The following is a 21,995-nucleotide window of genomic DNA, read 5'->3' on the forward strand; positions in this document are numbered from 1 at the left end:
TTGTATTCCTCATTTCTAGCCACGCTCACAGATTTCTGCCCCAAACCAGAAATTTGTGTTCTATAGAGCATAACCTGTGACTTTTTCCAAAACTCAAGTTGGCATTGAAGGGAAGATATGACGATAGATCATGATTCAAATGCAGATTATATGTATTGAGTTGTTTCAAATTACAGACTTCTGTCAGTGTTTTCAGCTGTGGTACAAATGCTCAACTTCATCAACAGCAATTACATGAAGAGATAAAAAATACAATCCAGAAATGTTTGATCATAATTCTTATAAACAGTATTATGAAAACATAACAATGTTGTATAGTTCGTAACATATTCAGATGAACTGATTTGCTAGGACTTGGTAATGGTCAGATGAAATTAACATGAATTGGTATATCTCTGAATGATATTTCATTATTCAGAACTGTTTTTATATTTACGTTTTATATATGTGAAAATACATGAAAATAATTATCAGATTTTGTATGGTAATTCATTGATATGAGCAATCCTTGAGGAGAGTATGACGAAATCATGTTTATTTTGGATGGTACAAATGCTTTAACTGGTGACGTGAGATATGCAAAAATACATGAAAGAGTTGTTAGTTTATGCAAAAAAGAAGAGTGATACTAACAACTCTTTCATGTATTTTTTGCATGAAAGAGTTGTTATGCCATGTTCTGTTGCCATGGTATGATAGAGATGAGCTGAGACAAAGAGCTATGATTGCGAATGAGTCAGTGCACAGATTGCAGAAAGAATGATGCAGAGTTTATGGATTTGTAGAGTGAATTTGATGGAAGGAAGGAGTTATATAGAGTGGATGGCTTGCATCTAAATGGATTTGGTGTCAGGAATCTTGAGAAACTGTTGTTCATTGAGAGTTCGGAAGTACAAAGTCAGGGAAACTAGAATGTTTATGGGGGGGGGGGTGCTGGTATTCTCCCCAAACATTGGATCCAGGCAACCTAGAAGTTAGTAAATGGAAAAGTGATCACATGATGCAAAGTGTAGCACCCAAGGTTAACTTTAGTCAGCTAAGTAACACAAGCTGTAAGGGAGGTGTTGTAATCAAGGGGGGGGGGGGATATCGTAGTTTATATATACCAATGCCAGAAGTTATAGAGATTAATGAGACATGGTTGGCCGAGGATGATATAGTCATAGGAATAGAATGCAAGGGATCTAGTGTCTTTAGAGATGGCAGAAGGAACAGGATGGGGGGGGGGGTTGCTAATCATAGCAGAGGAATTAAAACCAAAAAGAGTATAAGCACATCAGGGAAACAGAGATTCAGAGGGTAGTTTATTTGAGGCTATCTGGTTTGAGATAGATGCCAACAGGACTAAATATGTAATTGGCTGCTGCTATAATCTGAGGGTATACAGGAGAATATAGGACATACACTTGCAGATTAGCATGAGTAAGGTCAAGTAATTGTTATCAAGGATTTCAACTATGGGAACATAGATTGGAAGGAGGAATTTTCCCAGGCAGTGAAGAAAATGGAATTTATATAGCTGCTGAGAGATAATTACATGAGGCAACATGTAATGGAGGGGGGGGGGGGGGGAGACCAGGAGGCACAAGGTTCATGAGTGCCGGATCTGAACATTGCATCAGAGAACTTAACACTAACCTATCTAACTATGCTGCCTTCACTTGGAGAAAGTGATCATGTAGTTTTGACCTGTGAAATGCCAGACATGCAGAATTTTCTATTAAGAAGGGATATATGTGTGATCACAAAGCAAGTGATTATGACAAGCTGTGGATACTGCTTTTAGTAGAGCAATAGCATAAGAATTTAGAAGGGGAGAAATGTTGTTAGTGCATAGAAGGTGGTCAAGAGGTGTTTTAAGAAAGCAGTGTCTGAATGTATTTATCCTACCTGATTTATCCTTCTGATTTGGCACCTTCCTACCAGATTTATCCTTCTGACAGTATACCTACTGTCAGAAGGATAAATCTGGTAGGAAGGTGCCAAAGGAGACAAGACAGAAGAAGCAAATTATAAGCCAGTCATCATCTTAGGAGTGGTGGTTAGGATATTGGAGAAATTAGTGAAAGAATTCAGGACTGGGTGGATAGGAATATGATACTCAGTAAGGGACAACGTGGTTTTATGAAGGTTAGGGCATTTCTTAGTAATTTGCTTACTTCTTTATAATCAGTTGATAATGGAGTTGCATAAGGGAAATGGCTACTCATTGATATTGACTGACTTTGCAAAAAAAGCATTTGACACGATTCCATATAGAACTCGGTTGCATAAATTGGAGCAAATGACCAGATATGAATCTGGTGATTTGGATTAGAGGGTAGCTGATGGACAGATATCAAAGTGGTTTATGGAGGAGTTGAGTGAAGGAGAAAGCAAGTGACCAGCGGTGTACCGCAGGGATCAGTACTTGGTCTTCTGTTGTTTATTTTGTATATCAATGATATAGGAAATATTCAGTTTGTTTGCTGATAATGCTGAACTGGGAAGAGCAGTGGTAAATGAAGGTGGTGCACAGACCCTGCAGAAAGACTTAAACAGACTAGCAGTATGGGCAAGGGTAAATGGCTACAGTATAATGGGCAAGTGTAAGTTGATGCACTTAGATGTGTAAGGTGAAGCACTTAGGGAAGAGATTAGAAGCTCTGTATTATATTAATGGAACTGACCTCAGGAAATTGATGAAGTCAGGGACTTGGGTGTGATTGTAGACATGGAGTTGAAATTTAGAGGGCATACTGCAAAGATAAGCAAAACAGCACACCAGATTACATGATTGTTGAAGAACACACTAACAAGCAGGGATAGAGAGGTTATTTTCTCCCATATCAGGCCACATCTGGACTGTTGTGTGCAGATCTGTACCCCCCAGATTCTGTGATGATAAAGTTGTGAAGAGAGAGAGAGAGAGGGGGGAGGGTGACAAAGATTGTGGCAGGTCTGTGGAATGCTTGTTATGAGAATAGATTGATGGTCTGTAGGCTTGAAAAATTAGCTGATAAGCAAAAAAAAAAAAAAAAAAAGAGAGAAGACATGATAAAAGTATTTAAATTATTAAAGGGGTTTTATAGAATTGACACCGAAAACTTTTTTCGGTACATGCCAAAAAGGCAGAGAACAAGTGGTCACCAGTGGAAGTTGTCTAAAAGTGTGGTTAGCAAGGATGTTAGGACTAGGTTTTTTGGAAGGTGGTGAATGGGTGTAATGGGTTGCCAGTGGTCATTGTGGGTGCTTTATCAGTGAATGAGTAAGGAGAAGTATGATGAGTGTTGTGTGAATAATGGATCTCCCATGATGAGTCTTTTGACTCCATGGAGATACCTGTATTATAATAATATATATGTATATCATTTTCTGCTAACCCTAAAATTATGGGTTCTTATTAGTTGCTCAACATTTTCCCCTCATTATCATCTTCCACTTAATAAGTTATGCCCCATTGTCTTCTTAAGCAATAAAGTGAGTTGGTTTGTTTAACTGAATTTTGTCATTGTGTTTATTAGTTGCATATATTGGAAAGCAATTTTATTGGAAGCAAACAAACCAACTGCTTGTTTTCCGTAAACAAGCTTGGTCAGTAATGGCGAACCTTTTTACCCAGGTGTGTCAAACATTTTTGTTTTTTTAAATATTGATGTTGTTGATGTGCCACTTTCATATATGCATTATAAATTTGACTACATAATCATAGATGGTGACTTATACATATCATATTAGGCTATTTATTTAATAGGACATCGATATAAAATTATGAATTCATATTATACAATTAATTTAATAAAGTGAAATTACAAACTTACATTACATTTAATGACTTTTCTGTTGCTGAGTACTGGTAGAAAGTTGCTGTATAGAAGGGCTATAGCGTGTACATTTTAATGCTACATAGGCAGCACTCAATCTATTTCTTCCTTTTGATTTGGTATTATTTAAGATAGAAAATAGAGTTTCACAAGAGTATGTAGAAGAGAAAATTGTTAGAAGAACTTTAGCAACGTTCCCACTCAAGTTCTTCTAATTCATTTCTAAGAGCAATAAACTTTATTTTCCAGATAGGATTACACTGGAAGTCGGCTAGTTGCATTTCTAGATCTTTTAAATCCAACCACTCAAGGCTATCTAATTTAAGATCCATGAATTGGATTTTAAATTAGATGGAACCACTCAAGGCCATCTAATTTAAGGTCACAGGATACTTTATGAATTGGATTGTTTGTTCCAACATTCTAAATTGCTCAAATCTAGAAGAAAACTGCTCAGTTACTGACTTTAGAACTTCGATAGATTGTTCTCAAGTCAGATGGGACTGGTTTCGTTAAAAAAAAAATCTTCGCTCTTGGGAAATACTTAAAATTGTTACTTTCTAAATCATGTTGAAATATTTTGAGTTTATTCTCAAAACTCTTGATCGTGACAAACATAACATCGACAGATTTTCTGAAACCTTGCAATTGTAACATGGCAATACTGTTATTTTTGACCATACGAACTATAGGAGAGAATAAATGACTACTATTTAGGTTTTTTTTTTTCCTTTTGGTCAAATTTATTTTAAAACAAAGTTATACCGACTAGTTTCACCAACTGTGGCCGCTGGCTTCATCAGGGTAAAAGATGTATAAAAATAGTAAGAACACTTAAATGCTAAAAACTATTAACACTAAAACCATAAAATAAACCGAATACAATTTTATAAAAGCAGAAGAATGCATATATCACACGCATAGCCCGTATATGATCTGCTAGTTATTGTGGAGGAACGATTTGTAGTTGGTGGCAAAATTCAGTTCTGGCATGTTGAAAGATCTAATAAGGGTCTTCCAGATCTTGGGCAGAATCAGTCCTTGGTTTCTATTAAGGTTTTGTTCTGAGCGGAGAACCGTTGTGGCTTTTTTTATAATTCGGAAGCAGAAGTCCTCTAAGTAGGGCATTGAGCTTTTATCCCATTTTGTAATGTGATTAGTCCTAGCAAAATGAAAGGCTAACCCCGATTTGTCTTCTCTATTATTATTGATGTCTCCTATGTGCTCCTTCTTCCTAATTTCAAAACTTCTTGAAGTCTGGCCAATATAATTCAAGCCACATGAGCAGGGTATATTGTAAACTCCAGCATATTTAAAAAATTGGATGACTGTCTTTTGGAGATCGTAAAAATTGGCCAATGGTCTGTGCAGGTTTAAAAGCTACTCGTATACCATGTGGCTTGAGGAGTCTGGCAATCTTATTAGAAATTGTCCCTACAAACGGAATCCCAATGGTAGAATTATAATGTATATCTTCAGGTTGTCTTTGTGTGTGTGTGTGGGGGGGGGTCACAGAAAAGTATCTTGGAGATCAATTTCTTTATTCTCTTGCAATTGTATATTAAGTTCATTCAGGTGCAATGAAAAATCTGTGAAAAACATCAGCTTACTGAGCCAAGCAGAATCGTTCAACTGAGAAAATTCGTGCTCCATGCCCTTCGTATTTAAATATAATTTAATTTCATTTAAACATTCAACACACTGTTCAAGTAATTGGCCACGACTCAACCATCGAATATTATTGTACTTTAATAGACCATTGTACACTGATTCAACTTTGCTTAAAAGTGAATTAAATTCTTGTTTGTTTAAAGCCCTGGTAGCAATAAAATTAGTTACCTTTGTCACAATTCTTATCACATCATCCAAATCCTTTAAGCCTGATTTCACACACAGTGTCTCCTGATGTATAACACAATGGAAACAAACCTGGGAATGACCAACATATTCTATAAATTGTTTGATAAAACCTACATTACGGCCAACCATATTAGGTGCGCCATCAGTTGTAGTCGAAAATATTTTCAAAAAATCTATTCGTTTCTCACGGAACACTTTAAAAACACAGTCGCATATGACTTTACCTGTCATGTTTTGAGGTAAATTTTCCAACTTTTTTAATTTTTTTTTTTTTTGATTTTGAAGGTGAAAATGAAAACTAATAAATGCCAGACATTTTCATTAATGGTAATGATTTTCTTTGGATAAGCTTTTTATAAATATTTCTTGTATTATTAGTGATTATCATGAATTTTATTAACAGTTTTCTGTCACTTCTTTCTGTGTATTTGATCTGCTTTTAATAGGTTGCTAGTGTTCAGCTGGATGCTAGTGCAAAAATATATGCTTATCGTGTGGATTGTGTGTATGCAGAAGCATTTAAGATGGCTGGTGGTCTAGGAATTGCTGAAGAACATAAGAATACCACTGGTAAGTATTATAAGTTATGCTCATTCTAATTATTAATTTGTGAATGTTTTGTAAAGATACATAAGTATAAAGTTTAGAAGATAATTCTTTAGTTTAGATTTTTACTATTGTCTTAGTACATACACTTTCTCTTCTTATCCAACTTCATTTTTCTGATAATTTTGTTGTGAAAATTCATGAAGACAGCTGAATTCTTGCAGATTTACCTAAATGTTATGCTAGGATGATTACTTTTGATACTACCAGATTAAGGGTTAAAGCTGTATAACTGAGAGGAGACCTCAACATAGCCTTTAAAGGAATGCGGAGAACTGACCAGGGCTTCTAACCTAATGTCCAATCCTCACCTTCTCGTGGTGCATCCTGTTGGGTATCTACTTGGGTACTGAACGAACAAGGATGGGCTGGCAATTTGGGATTTAGCCGACCAAATTGTAGTCTTATTGGCTTAAACCAAAATAAAAAACGACGGTACAACATGGCAAAACTTCATGCCGGCTGGAACGTCGCCCGGTTGAACAAGGGACCCGTTGTTTTCACCAGGGCGAACAGCGAAAAGTCAGCTACTGGAACAAATCTGAAAACACACCCCAACTCAACATCACCAGAGTTAAAGATTGATAGTACCAACATAAGAAACCTGAATGGCAAAGAAATGGAGCTAGCTGAGGAATTAGATAAGTACCAGATCAACATAATAGGGGTGACTGAAACAAAAAAGACAAAAACTGGTGAGATCTTTCTGAGCAATAAATACAAAATGTTATATTCAGACATTGACAATCAATGAAAAGAAGTAGCCATACTATTCAACACTAAATACGAGACTAATCTTCTTGAATGGCAGGCAGTCTCAAGTAGAGTGATGCGGGCAAATATGAGAATGGGGAACTGGACAATGAGACTTATTTGTGCCTATGGTCCCACAGAAGGTTCTACTAAGGTAGAAGTGGAGGAATTTTTGATGCTTTAGACAAAACAACTGATACAATGAAAAAGGAAAAGTTGGTCCTTGTTGGGGATCTAAATGGCAGAGTAGGAAATGATTGTCAGACATACAAAAATATTTTGGGAAAATTTGGAGAATAGAGCAAAGCTAATAGTAATGGCAAATACCTGTTGGATTTCTGCTTAGGACATGGACTGGTTATTACTAACACCATGTTCCAACATAAAAATGTGCACAAATTCACATGGAGAGAAGCAGCAAGGAATAAGGAAAGTCTCATTGACTTTTTTTTATTCTTATTAAGTGGTATTAAACCTGATATCAAAATTGGAGATGTTAATCTCAACTCTTTACTTTATGTAGATGATGATGTACTTCTAAATAAATATGCTACAACTCTGCAAAATTCCCTGATTAAATTGAATAAATGTTGTAATAATATTGTATGAATGTCAGCAATAAAAAGACATAGACAATCAAAATAGGAAGAATCGTTGAAAATGTCAACTGTGTTGTGAACAGAGAACCTGTGGAACAAGTTAAACATTTCAGCTACTTAGGCACGATTTTTAGTGAAGATGGTAAATTAAATATGGAAATAGACAACAGAATCTACTAAACTGGTATCGTAGGCAGTCAGTTGAATAAATTCTTATGGAAGAAGAGAGAAATTAGTCAGAACACTAAATTAGCAGTATACAAGACAGTTGTTCAAACCAGTTTTAACTTATGGATCTGAGAGCTGGGTCAGAAGTAAAACACTCGATCAAAGACTAGAGACCGCAGATATGAGAGTCCTGAGAAAGATTAGAGGCGTGAACAGATGGCATGAATGGCAATATCATATTAAAAACGAGGATATTAGGAAAGAACTTGACATTGTCGGCATTTCAGGAATGTGTTAGCAGAGCTGATCTCAGGTGGTATGGTCGATCTAACAGAATGGGCGAGGAAAGATTAGCAAAACAAGTGTTCTCTGCTAGGTTGGCAGGAAAACGACTCAGAGGAAGACCAAGATATAGGTGGATTGATACGATACAAAGTGCCTTAGACGATAGAAATATAAGATCTGATAATGTTAGAGTCTTGACGAGTAATAGACTGATTCGGAGGAAAATTGTAGATAAGAAGTTAGTAATGATATAAATTTTTCATGTAGTACTATCATATTCTGTACACTCTTTGAGGGTACATGGCAGGAATTTGATGATGGTGATAAAATCTGTGAAACCTCCAGTTTCCTTTTAGAGGACAAAGTTATGCATTCGCTTGGAAAAGACAACTTTCGATCACCAACTACAGCATTATTTACAATTGAACTGGCTTTCCATTCTGTTTTCAGAAGGCAATCATTGCAAACATTAGATGAACCTAAGAAGAAATAATTTCCTCACATCTATTGCTATGATGACGTAACTTACTGCTGTGGCAGTTTTGTTGGATGGATTAAATGATGAAGTTAAAAATAGTTCCTTAAATATTTGGGGGATAAAAAAAAAATTCATGGCATGTATTTATTATCTGCCAATAATGCAGTTTTCCATAATGAATTTTTGCAGCATCCATTCTTTGTAGGATGTATTGTTGGTATCTGGTACTTTGTTACTTTGATTTGAACATTTCAATCAACGATAATAATGTGTGAATTTGCTCTACAAGTATTTATTTAATTTTTTTTTATTATCCCCCCCCACACCCACACACACGCGCATACAAGAGCCCACAAAATCCATGCTGCAGTTAATGTTGCAGTTAAAACTTGTGTTCTAAAGATGCTGGCTCAAAAACCAGCAAAATATTAGTAAGTTCAAAAATTGATTTTCATGGAAACAATTCATATAACTGTGACACAAGTTTCTCTAAAAAGAAAGAATAAGTTTTTTTTTTTTTTTTCCCCTTCATGGTGTTGTTTATACTGTGAAACACTATCATGAATAGTCAACAACACCTAAGCCTTTCGATATGTATACTTTTCTCTCCTATTCTGTTGAAGTGACCATACTGCCCAAAATTAGTTCTGCTTACACATTCCTGAATGCTAACAATGGCAAATTCCTTCCTGATATCTTCATTTTTAATATGGTTCTGCCTTCATTGTATTGTATTGACTTCATGTGTTCAATCTCCTAATTTTTCTCAGAACTCTCATATCTGTGATCTTCAATCTTTGATCACCTGTTGTATTTCTAAATCAACTAAATCAGATCCCTAAGATAAAATTGGTTTCAAATTGCCTTGTAGCTGGCAATTTTATTTTTTTGAAATTGTATCTAAATAAGCTGTGTTGTTGTTATAGGCTTCCCATTCAGGATATAACTGATCAGTGTTCCTGTTTATTTCATGGTCTGTATTGTTGATTTTCATGCTTAGTATACAGCAAGTTTAGTTAGGGAATCCTGAAGATTTGCAGGATTTGTGTATAACATTATCTGCATAAATTTTACTAAAGAGCTGATTATTAACAAATTTTATATGCCTAATGCCATTTTCCTTCAAAATGCAGTCCATATAGATGATAAATAACAATGGAGGTAAGTCCTTGTCTCACACCTGATTTATATTAACCACCTAACTGGCGATTATGGATAAAATATACATCTTCATACACTCATATCCATCATATATTTCAGTGTAATATCAATGGTATTACAATTTTAATATGCACTTTGCATCCATGATAACCTTGACGTCTTGGCCAGTAGCATGGTTAAACCATCTTTCTGTACATCCTTCAGTTTTAACTGCTGAACTTTCCAGATTTACTGATTAATTGGTTCTTGGTGACCGTTCGTAAAGCAGGAGCTTATTTGCCTTACAAATAATGCTATAAGCAAGAGTTATGTTCGTAAGAAGGAATATATAAATTATAAGATGAATATTAAATGATAAGAAAAGACTTTACTGGCCAAAGATTTACATATTTAAAAAATAACATAAGAAAAATTTTAAATTAAAAAAATGTTTCTTTGAAAAAAAAAAAAAATAGCGCATTTTTATATCACCAGGTGAATTGGCAGCCGTCAAGGTAGTAGAAGATATATTAGGAAGCTTCAGTGCATTTTTTTTTTTTTAAAGAAGGCCTGAAGTGTCATTTGCTTTATTGACTTTCACTTCGTTTTACTTAAAATAGCTTGATAGCAAGCAGAAATATTATTCATTTCACAGGAAAATCTACTAAATACTCTGAATCTTGTGATTCAAAGATTTCTTGTGCTTTTTCGAGAAGTTTAAATGCTTCTTCTAGGCCTTTTAAAGTGAAAAACCGAGTTGTAGCTTCATATTTGTTATCTTCTTTGTATTTTTCTTCTTCTTCGTTTCTTTCTTGTTCCTCTAATTCAAGGAGATCATTGGCTGAGAGTTCCATAGTGTGAGATTGAAGCAGCTCATTAACATCACCTTCTGAAACTTCCATTTGCAACTGGTTAACCATACCTAAGATCGCTTAAGTTTCAGAATCAGTCTTTGTTGGGTCTTCAAATCCTTCGAAATTATCATTAAACTGAGGACAAAGTTTATGCCATACTCCTTTCATATTTTTTTTGGGAACTTGATGCCAGGCACTCTGCTTTACCTGAATTGCATCTAAAATGTTGAATCTCTTCCAAAACTCTGTGATACAAAAGTTTCTATCTTGATCAGTTGCTTCTATTAACATTTCAAAAGTCTCTTGGAGATAATGTGCTTTAAATGTCGCAATCACTCCCTGGTCCATTGGTTGTAAAAGAGAAGTTGTATTTGGCAGTAAAAGATTATTTTTACGTTAGGACAAATGTAAGCTACTGATGAGGGATGGTTAGGTGCATTCTCAATTATCAGAACCACTTTAAATTGAATTTGTTTTTTCTCACAGCAAAGTTTCACTTCAGGAGCAAAGTGGTGCTTAAGCCAATCTTCAAATTGGGAACCCATAGCTAAGCCTTCTTATTTGCTTTCCATATTACTGGGAGAGTATCTTTGTTAATTCCTTTTAAGCTGTTTTGATTTTCTGATCGATGCACAAATAATGGTTTTAACTTGCAATCGCCAGCAGCATTTCCTCCTAATAGTAGAGTGATGTGATCTTTTGATACTTTAAAACCTGGCATCGAGGAGGATTCTTTTATGTAAGTTCTTGTAGGCATCCTTTTCCAAAAAAGGTCCATCTCATCAACGTTAAAAATCTGCGATGGTGAGTAATTTTTTTCTTTATTTCATCTAATTTTTCTGGATGCAATTTTGCAGCCTCGCTATTGGCACTTGCACACCTTGTACTTTAATGCTTTGCCAACTAGTTTGCTTTTTATAGCAGTCAAACCATCCAAAAATTCAAACCATAGCAAAAGTCTCTTTGGAGTCATCTCCTTTTTGGTCGTTCAGCATTTTAAAAATGACTAATGCTTTGTGTACAAATCGTTGCTTAGGTAATAGGCATGTTTAATCATTGAGTTTGGTCACTTATCCAAGCAGTTAACAGTTTTTCCATATGAGGAATTATATTGCCTGTCTTTATTATGCAACCATGAAGACTGCATAGATTGCATATTTTTTTACTTCTTTCAAATATTTTCTTTATTCTTTAAAATGGTGTAAATTGTAGAAGCAGCAAAAGAAAATTTCTCAGAAAGAGCTTTAAGAGTGCTACCCTCTTGATTGCTGGTAATAATTTCATATTTTTTCTCTAACGTAATTGCTTTTCTTTGTTTCTTTTTGCTCATTTTCTGGTTTTGCACTGTTGCTTCTTTTTGATATTGTTGGAAAAGTGAAAGTGTTATTGTTAAAAAGAAAACAAAATAAAAAATCAGGTGTAATTAAAGAAACTACGAATAACACACTCATGTTGCCAAGGCTCGTGAAGTGACTGAGGCTCATTCTAACTGATAATTACATCATTACATACTGCGTAATTCTCCATATACGCCCCTAATCATCTTCGCCATGCACAATTTAAAATAAAAAAATTCGTAAGGTTAGAACTACCTGTACGTATTCTTGTTATGTTTCTGTGATTTCTCTGCTCTTTGTCTTAAAGTGAAAATATGATCCTGATGATCTCTATTTTGCCTGAACCCAATTTGTTCTTCTTCTCTAAGTATCCCTTCCCAATTTTCTTAGTCTCTTCTCAAGTATGTTTGCATAAATCTTTTCTGAAACATTCAGCAGGGAAATTTTTCTGTAGTTCTTGCATTCAGTTTTCTTTGGAATTATGTAATGCAATCTGTGTAAAGCTTGGCATATTTGATCATTTGTTTCTGGTTTAATAGTATCTACTCTAGTTGCTATTCCACATTTCAGGTTTTTGATTGCCCCCCCCCCCATTTTTAATAATTAATAGGTACTTCTAATTGCATTCCTTTTTGAATGTTTTCTACCACTGTCTTTTCACTCCATTTTTCATTTTAACAGTCTTTAAAAGTTATTACTCCAGACATACAGAATATCTTCATATTTCATGGTGCCTTTTATCATTTCTGATTTCTTTTACAGTACTCTTTCCTTCATATCTAAGATTTTTCATTAGCCTCCATGATATTTTTCCAGTTGATGTTTATCTTCTATATTCCTACTAAATTTTTCCCATGACTTTAGCTATTTTAACACTGCTTTGCTTTCCTACATTTTTCTCTGTATACTCTTACACTTATATGCTGAATTAATTTTTGGCATGAGTGTGAAAAGTTTCAGCCAGAAACTTTTGATATTCCTTCTTCTTTTCCACAGCTGTCTCTTTAACTATCTGAGTCCACCAGTTCTGATTTTTTTTTCTACCCTTGCAAACAATTTGACCATATGCCTCTGGCTGAATTTGTTGATTTCTTCAGAGTCCATTGAGTCTTAATTGTTTGATTATTGTTTTTAAACTCCTTCATTTTTTCTTAAATAATAATATGTATATTTGCATTTAGCATTCACCTCTAAAAGCAGTTGATTTTGATTATTGTTTGTAAAACTTTCTTACACACTTTTCTTTTCAATCTGATATACCATTTTATCCTGCTCAAATCTAAATAGCAATCACTTCCTATTTCAAATCCTCCATATACGGTTGTATCCTGAACCAGCATGAAGTTAACACTATCAGTCATTGCAACATTTCTTATTTCTTCTCTTCTCTCTCTGTGAATTAGTACATATCTTTATGTTCAAACATGCGTTAATGACTAATCCATGTCAAGAACAAAAATTCAGGAGGTACTTTACATTATTATTATTAGCTTTGCTCTTTTCTCTAAATTTTCCCTAAACATTTCTATATGTCTTATATTCATATCTTACTCTCTCTTGTTTATATCTCCACCAATGTCAGCTGCCTTCTCTAATGACTCAAAAAAAAAAACCTCCACTTTCTCCTTAATATTATCTTCATCATCACCTTTAAGTCTATGTTGTTTAAGGAAATTAACAACATAGACTTGATAATACCTAAAATATTTAATTATTACTTCCTATCTTTTGCTGAAATCAAATCAGCATGTTCAGGGATTAATACACTGGCATTAAACATGTCCACACAGGCACTCTTCAGTAACAAAGATAGAACAGGAGAGATACAGGATGACCTAAGTCCTATAATTATGTCACTATCTCCTATATTCGTGATGACTCAGAAAAGGTGGTCAAGTTCTTAAAAATGCACAATCTTGTGACCACTTATAAACCACACAAAACACTAGCAACCCTTATCCACTCCCCCAAAGACCAGCAACCTCTGGATTTACCCAGAGTGTTCCAGGAACCTTGCAGCTGCAACTGTTCCTGCTATGGACAAACAGGTGGGACAACCAGCATCTGTATATCAGAGTACTAGGATTACATTCATTTTCACCACTATGGCTGCTCAGGATTTGCAGACCATGCCCTGGATAACCCAGCACAGTATCTGGGTGGGAAATAGCCACCTTACTCCACCAAAGCAAATTTAAATTTGAGAGACTTTTCCTGGAATATGCTGTAGCTCTTACCAAATATCCAGTCTAAACAAATATGGTTGTATCTAACTGCCTCTCATATGGGAAACCCTCATTGGCAGACAGTCAGCCCAACAGCCAAGAATACCCAACCGAAGCCAGTAGGTGGCATAATTATAGGACTAGGTCATCCTTTTCCATTTCTGTTACTGAAGTGTGCCTGAATGCTGTTTAATACCAGTGTTTTAATCCCTGAAGATGTTGATTTAACTTCGGTGAAATATAGGAAACAATAATTAAATATTGTTAGTTATTATCTAGTCTATGTTGTTAATTTCCTGCAGCTGCAACTGTTCCTACTATGGATAAACAGGTGGGACAACCAACATCTGTATATCAGAGTACCAGGATTACATTCATTTCCACCACTATGTCTGCTCAGGATTTGCAGACCATGTCCTGGATACCCAGCACAGGATCCAGTGGGAACAGATTATACACCATATAGAGAAGCAAAGCAAAGCGCCTGCCTATAAGTCATCCTTATTTATTTACTATTTATTTGGAGAATCAACATATAAACCTAAACACCAGTATTAATATAACCTTTTCTTCTACCTTAGCCAATTCCAATCCCTATTTTCATATTTGACTATCTCATTCCATTTGATACGACCTTCCATTGAAGAACATTCTTCTTGTGTTTTTATTGTTATGTTTATTCTTGTGTTAATTTATTTCTCTGGAGCGTGTGCTATCCTTTTGCCTAAATATGAATATAGCTTGTATTTGTTATTTAGAAGAATGTCAACAACACACATGCTCTCTCTCTCTCTGTTTTGATATTATAATTTTCTGATTTGTTCCAGTAGTTGATTTTTAACTGTTTGCACTGATTTTTTGATAAAAACAGGAGGCCTTATTTAACTGGATGATATCCCAATTGGCAAGAAATTCTATCATGTACCATTATTTTGTTTTAGTTTAAGCCAATAAGAATACAATTTGGTTGGCAAAATCCTAAATTGCAAACCCATTCTTGTTTGTTCAGTATCCAGGCCAATATCTACTAGCAGGGTGTACCTCAAGAAGGTAAGGATTAAACATTCATATTCCTTCGTCAATTCTCCACATTCCTTAAAGATTATTTGGAGGTCTCTTCTTAGTTATCTAGCTTGTACCTTTAAGAGATTCCTATGTTGAGTTTATATGTATGTATGTATATATGTGTATATATATATATATATATATCACATCATCAGCACTATTTTGTATAACAGAGTATACACCATATAGAGAAGCAAAGCAAGGAGCCTGCCTATAAGGCATCCTTATTTATTTACTACAGTACAAAAATAATTATTAATATATCACAGCGATCATAAGAGAGCCATCCAGTAGTCAAGAGACAGAATTGGCTTGCTTTCAAGTCTCAAAAAAAATTTCATCAGACAACCTGTTTGGATAAAGTTCCAGGATAAGATAACAGATACTAAAAATAGATTAAGTGGAATATTAGACAATGTACTAAGACTAGAAATAGTTACCAAAAAAAAAAAAAGAAGAAGAAGCAGATTATGAATATATCTTTTATCATAGCAAGTACTGGTGTAGAGAAGTGAAGCATGGAGATGAGAAAAGAATCTTTCCAGCAGAAATGAATTATATATGAACAGAACAGCATGTTATGCAAGACAAGGCGGAAAACAAAATGAAGACATTGAAAGAACTAAACCAGACACTAGTAATGGAAATGATATACATACACTAATAATTGAAATGATATGCGAGGGCTGTTCAATAAGTAATAAGACTAATTTTACTGTCGCGAAACCACTCATCACAATATTAATTTCTTTGGAATAAAGAAATGTTGCTGTCTGTATTAACAAAAGAGGTTGATAGATGGCGTATACGGGCTGATGTGCCAGAGTGTCACGTGACTAAATGCAAGCTTGTTTCGGCGCGTATACGGACCTAGACCAGTCGTCAAAATGGAAGCGTCCTTGGAACGGCGTTATGCGATTAAATTTTGTGTGCCTTTGCAAAAATCGGCATCGGACACTTTTAACATGATACGCGAAGCTTTCCACGATGAAGCAATGTCGAGGGCAAGTGTTTTTCGCTGGCATAAAACTTTTAAGGAAGGAAGGCAAAATGTGGAAGATCTTGAACGTGAGGGAAGACCTTCAACGTCCATCACAGAGACAATGATCAACACAGCAGCGATTATCATCAAGGAGGATCACAGAATTACAGTATGCCAACTGCATGTTGTCCTGAATATTTCTGTGGGAAGTGTTCACATATTTGGGACTGAAACGTGTTTGCGCCCGATGGATTCCCAAACTCTTGACACGGGAGCAAATGCAGCATCGAGTGGATGTGTGCACAGAATGGAAGAAAGACTGGAACAAGAAGACGACAACTTCTTAAGCTTGTCCGATGCCGATTTTTGCAAACGCACACAAAATTTAATCGCTCGTAGTCGCGCCAAAACAAGCTTGCGTGTAGTCACGTGACACTCTGGCACATCAGCCCGTATACGCCATCTATCAACCTCTTTTGTTAATACAGATAGCAATATTTCTTTATTCCAAAGAAATTAATATTGTGATGAGTGGTTTCGCAACAGTAAAATTAGTCTTATTACTTATTGAACAGCCTACATACATACACTAATAATGGAAATAACATATTTACACATACACACAGATGAAAAGAGCATCCAGAACAAATGCAGCACATGTATTTTATTATTATATTTTAAATTCTCCATGTTTTCTTTTGAAACAATAAGGAATTTTGCAGCTGTGTATTTTGTCAGTTGAGGTATAAAATATTTTTACCCATCATAGAAATAAATTTCATATTTCTTATATACATATACTTATATTCATACTACTTATGATATGTATAACTTACTTGTGAGCAGAAATTTTAATATATTTAGGATAATTTTAGCTATTCAGCATTTATATATTCTTAAATATGTCATGGAGGTGCTTAAGGGTCAAAGCTCTATAACTGAGAGAAGACCTCCACATCGCCTTTAAAGGAATGCGGAGAACCGACCAGGGCTTCTAACCTAATGTCCAATCCTCACCTTCTCATGGTGCATCCTGTTGGGTATCTACTTGGATACTGAACGAACAAGGATGAGCTGGCAATTTGGGATTTAGCCAACCAAATTGTAGTCTTATTGACTTAAACCAAAATACAAAATGATGGTACAACATGGCAAAACTTCATGCTGGCTGGGACGTCACCCGGTTGAACAAGGGACCCGTTGTTTTCACCAGGGCAAACAGCGAAAAGTCAGCTACTGGAACAAACCTGAAAACACACTCCAACTCAACATCACCAGAGTTAAAGATCGATACTATCAACATAAGAAACCTGAATGGCAAAGAAATGAAGCTAGCTGAGGAATTAGATCAACAAGTACCAGATCAACATAATAGGGGTGACTGAAACAAAAAAGACAAAAACTGGTGAGACCTTTCTGAGGAATAAATACAAAATGTTATATTCAGCCATTGACAATCAAGGAAAAGGAGTAGCCATAGTATTCAACACTAAATACAAGGCTAATCTTCTTGAATGGCAGACAGTCTCAAGTAGAGTGATGTGGGCAAATATCAGAATGGGGAACTGGACAATGAGACTTATTTGTGCCTATGGTCCCACAGAAGGTTCTACTAAGGTAGAAGTGGAGGAATTTTTTGAGGTTTTAGAGAAAGCAAGTGACACAATGAAAAAGGAAAAGTTGGTCCTTGTTGGGGATCTAAATGGCAGAGTAGGAAGTGATTGTCAGACATACAAAAATATTTTGGGAAAATTTGGAGAATAGAGCAAAGCTAATAGTAATGGCAAATACCTGTTGGATTTCTGCTTAGGACATGGACTGGTTATTATTAACACCATGTTCCAACATAAAAATGTGCACAAATTCACATGGAGAGAAGAGGCTAGGAATAAGAAAAGTCTCATTGACTATGTTATTGTTGATAGTGATGTTTTCTCCCTGGTGCAGGACACCAGAGTGTACAGAGGATTTGAAATTGGAAGCGATCACTATTTAGTCTTCAGGATAAAATTGATTTTCATATGGAAAAGAATGACATGTAAGAAAGTTTTAAAGCGAATAAAAGTTGAGCAGCTCTCAGATGTGAACTGTAGACTAAAATACACAAAGATTATTGAAGAAAAAATGAAAGAGTTTGAGAACAGGAACCAAACCTTGGAGATTCAGTGGCAAGCCTTGAAGAAAGCCCTGATTGATTCAGCCAGAGAGGCATGTGGTGAGGTTATCTGCAAGGATAAAAAAATCAGAACTCCCTGGTGGACACAGGAAGTTAAAGAGGCAGTGAAGGAAAAGAAGAAAGCATATCAAAAGTTCCTGGCAAATAAGTCAGCTTTTACTCTTACAGAATACAGAGACAAATGTAAAAAAGCTAAACACTGTGTAAAACTAGCTGAACAAAAGTCATGGGAAGACTTTGGCAAGAACATAGAAAATAAATATCAAGAAGGTGGTAAGATATTCTGGAGGTTGTTGAAAAAGCTAACAAATGGAGGAAAGAGTGCTGTAAAAGGAGTTAGAGATGATAAAGGTGACATGAAAATGGGAGAAAAAGATATCCTTGAAGTATGAAGTAATTACTTTGAAAAACTGCTAAATGAAACAAGCAGTGATAGCACAGTGATAAAAAAGCACTCAACAGGCATACAGTCAGGAATACATATCTATACTTGAAGTAGAAAAAGCCATCAGAGGCTTGAAATGTGAAAAGGCAGCTGGAGTAGATGATATTCGACCAGAAATGCTGAAATATGGTGGTATAAAAGTTTTGCAGTGGCTGCCATGCATAGTTCAGAAGGCCTGGACAGAGGGAAGAATTCCTGATGATTGGAGTAGAGCTCTCATAGTACCCATATATAAAAAGGGAAATAAAAGTGAATGTGAGAACTACAGAGGTATTTCAATGCTGAGTGTTTCTGGCAAGATCTATGCAAGTATACTTGAGAAACGGTTGAGAAGAATTGTGGAAGAAAAGCTTGTTGAAGAACAAGCTGGATTCAGGTCAAATAGAGGCTGTCAGGATCAGATCTTCACTTAATGACAAATAGTTGAGAAAGCATGGTAATATAACAGAGATCTGTATTTAAAGTTTTGTTGATCTGGAAAAGGCATATGACAAGGTACCAAGAGAGAAGCTATTCAATACGCTACAGTTATATGGTGTCAATGGGGCATTATATCAAGCAATATTAGTCTTTATTTGAGTTGTAAATCAACAGTTAGAATTGAAAGAAGTACAGGAAGATGGTCTAATGTTAAATCTGGTGTGAGACAAGGATGCACATTATCCCTTCTGTTATTCATTATCTATATGGATCACATTATGAAGGAAAGTGGTATTAAACCTGATATCAAAATTGGAGATGTTAATGTCAGCTCTTTGCTTTATGCGGATGATGTTATACGTCTAAATAAATCCGCTACAAGTCTGCAAGATTCTCTGACTAAATTGAATAGCTGTTGTAATAGATATGGTATGAAGGTCAGCAATAAAAAGCCAAAGACAATGAAAATAGGCAGAATCATTGAAAATGTCAACTGTGTTGTGAATGGAGAACCTGTGGAACAAGTAAAACATTTCAGCTACTTAGGCACGATTTTTACTGAAGATGGTAAATTCAATATGGAAATAGACACCAGAATCAACAAAGCTGGTATGGTAGGCAGCCAATTGAATAAATTCATATGGAATAAGAGAGAAATTAGTCGGAACACTAAATTAGCTGTATACAAGACAGTGTTCAAACCAGTTTTAACTTATTAATCTGAGAGCTGGGTCAGAAGTAAAACACTTGACCAAAGACTAGAGACTGCAGATATGAGAGTCCTGAGAAAGATTAGAGGCGTGAACAGATGGCATCAATGGCAATATCATATTAAAAATGAGGATATTGGGAAAGAACTTGACATTGTCAGCATCCAGGGATGCATTTCCAGAGCTAATCTCAGGTGGTATGGTCACTTAAACAGAATGGGTGAGGAAATATTAGCAAAACAAGTGTTCTCTGCCAGGTTGGCAGGAAAACGACCCAGAGGAAGACCAAGATATAGGTGGATTTATACGGTACAAAGTGCTTTAGACGATAGAAATATAAGATCTGTTAATGTTGGTCAACATCATGTTGACCAACATTATCAGATGTTAATGTTTCTGTTACTTAACAACTAACAGACTGATTTGGAGGAAAATTGTAGGTAGGAATTTAGTAATGATGTAAATTTTTCATGTAGTTCTATCATATCCTGTACACCCCTTGAGGGTACATGTCAGGAATTTGATGATGATGATAAATATGTCATTTGCTGTGGCAGATGATCAGGGCCCTAAAGCATTAATGGAAGACGGAATAGGAAATATTTTACATAGCTGTTGTTAATGAGTCTTGTTGATGTTGTTTAGTGAGATATGGGTTTGATCTATAAAAGTAATGGGATCATATTAAAGCAGACATTGACTTGATTAATAAATGTATTACATAGAATGCATTTAGCTCTTACTTTTTGACAGACACTATTATAGCAACCTCATTTAATGTTACTGACTCAAAAAGTCCTCACTTAAGCTATATAACTTATATAGGTAGTACATTGATATTTTGAAAGAAATTCATTGTAGTAAACTCTACCCTTTTTCTTGAATATCTTCTCTGATTTGGAGGTTAGCAATCATAGTATGCTAGAGCATCCATTACTCTTCCATCCTTTTAATCTCATAATAGCTCTTATTACTCATCCATTTCTTTATATAATTTCTTAACCCCTTGGGTTAAGAAATTCTTGATCTACCAGGAGACCTTCCCTCTAATTTTCCCTCCAGTATTTCCAGAGACATTTTCCCTGCTGATCCTCTTAATAATGCAACACCTGCCATCTGGAACTTTCTCTTTATAGGGTCTTCTGTGGATGCTCTTTGGGTCTCATTAATTAACTTCAGTATGTCTTCTTTATTATTTGATCCCTTCATTAAATCTTCAGTGCTTGTTTATTGCACCACATCTGAAAGGCCTGTGATTTTCTTATTATGGATTTGGTATATGTCCATGTCTCACACCCATAATTCAATGTGCACCATAAATGGATTTTATAATGACTTCCAGAATTAAAATTCTTATTTTAATTCTGTAGGTCATTAGCAATTTATTATTCCAAAATGCTTCTAATTACCTTAGCTAATCTTGATTTTATTTCCATAACTGTTGTAACTATCTACTGCAGCATTATTCTTGTGGTGTGAGTTAGATATTTTGAGAGTCAGCTATGCTGTTAGCAAATTATTTTGTTTCATTAATAAATTTTATATCTAATTAAATAATTGAAATTTTTAGGAGAAGGAAAAAATTTTGATGATGTTCAGGAAGCTGAAAAAGTGCCAGTAAGGAAGAAAAGAGTAAGCATTAGACTAAGAGGGTGAAAATTGTAACATTTTGATTTAAATATTATATTATAATGAACTTCATGTTATATTAGGAAAAAGTTAGAAATGAGAACATCATCATCAAATTCCTGCCATGTACTCTCAAGGAGTGTACAGGATATGATAGTACTACATGAAAAATTTACATCATTACTAACTTCCTATCTTCAATTTCCCTCCAAATCAGTCTGTTACTTGTCAAGACTCCAACATTATCAGATCTTATATTTCTGTCGTCTAAAGCACTTTGTACCGTATCAATCCACCTATATCTTGGTCTTCCTCTGGGTCGTTTTTTCTGCCAAACTGCAGAGAATACCTGCTTTGCTGATCTTTCCTCACCCATTCTGTTTAAATAACCATACCACCTGAGATTAGCTCTGCTAACACATTCCTGGATGCTGACGATGTCAAGTTCTTTCCTAATATC

General features: G+C 35.2%; 1 protein-coding gene across 1 annotated transcript in view; it reads left to right on the forward strand.

Moving 5' to 3' along the window:
- The window catches only part of barr (non-SMC condensin I complex subunit H), a 346,268-nt gene that overhangs the window by 92,493 nt on the left and 231,780 nt on the right, over positions 1 to 21,995 (forward strand). Inside the window, exons 5-6 of the mRNA XM_090391808.1 lie at positions 6,110 to 6,233; positions 21,477 to 21,538. Coding sequence (XP_090247934.1) covers positions 6,110 to 6,233; positions 21,477 to 21,538 — 186 coding nt within the window. The remainder of the gene's footprint in view (positions 1 to 6,109; positions 6,234 to 21,476; positions 21,539 to 21,995) is intronic.

Source organism: Typopeltis vanoorti, chromosome 4 (assembly GCF_054136105.1).
Source record: "Typopeltis vanoorti isolate ZY-2024b chromosome 4, IOZ_Tvanoo_1.0, whole genome shotgun sequence".
Classification (NCBI taxonomy): Eukaryota; Metazoa; Arthropoda; class Arachnida; order Uropygi; family Thelyphonidae; genus Typopeltis; species Typopeltis vanoorti.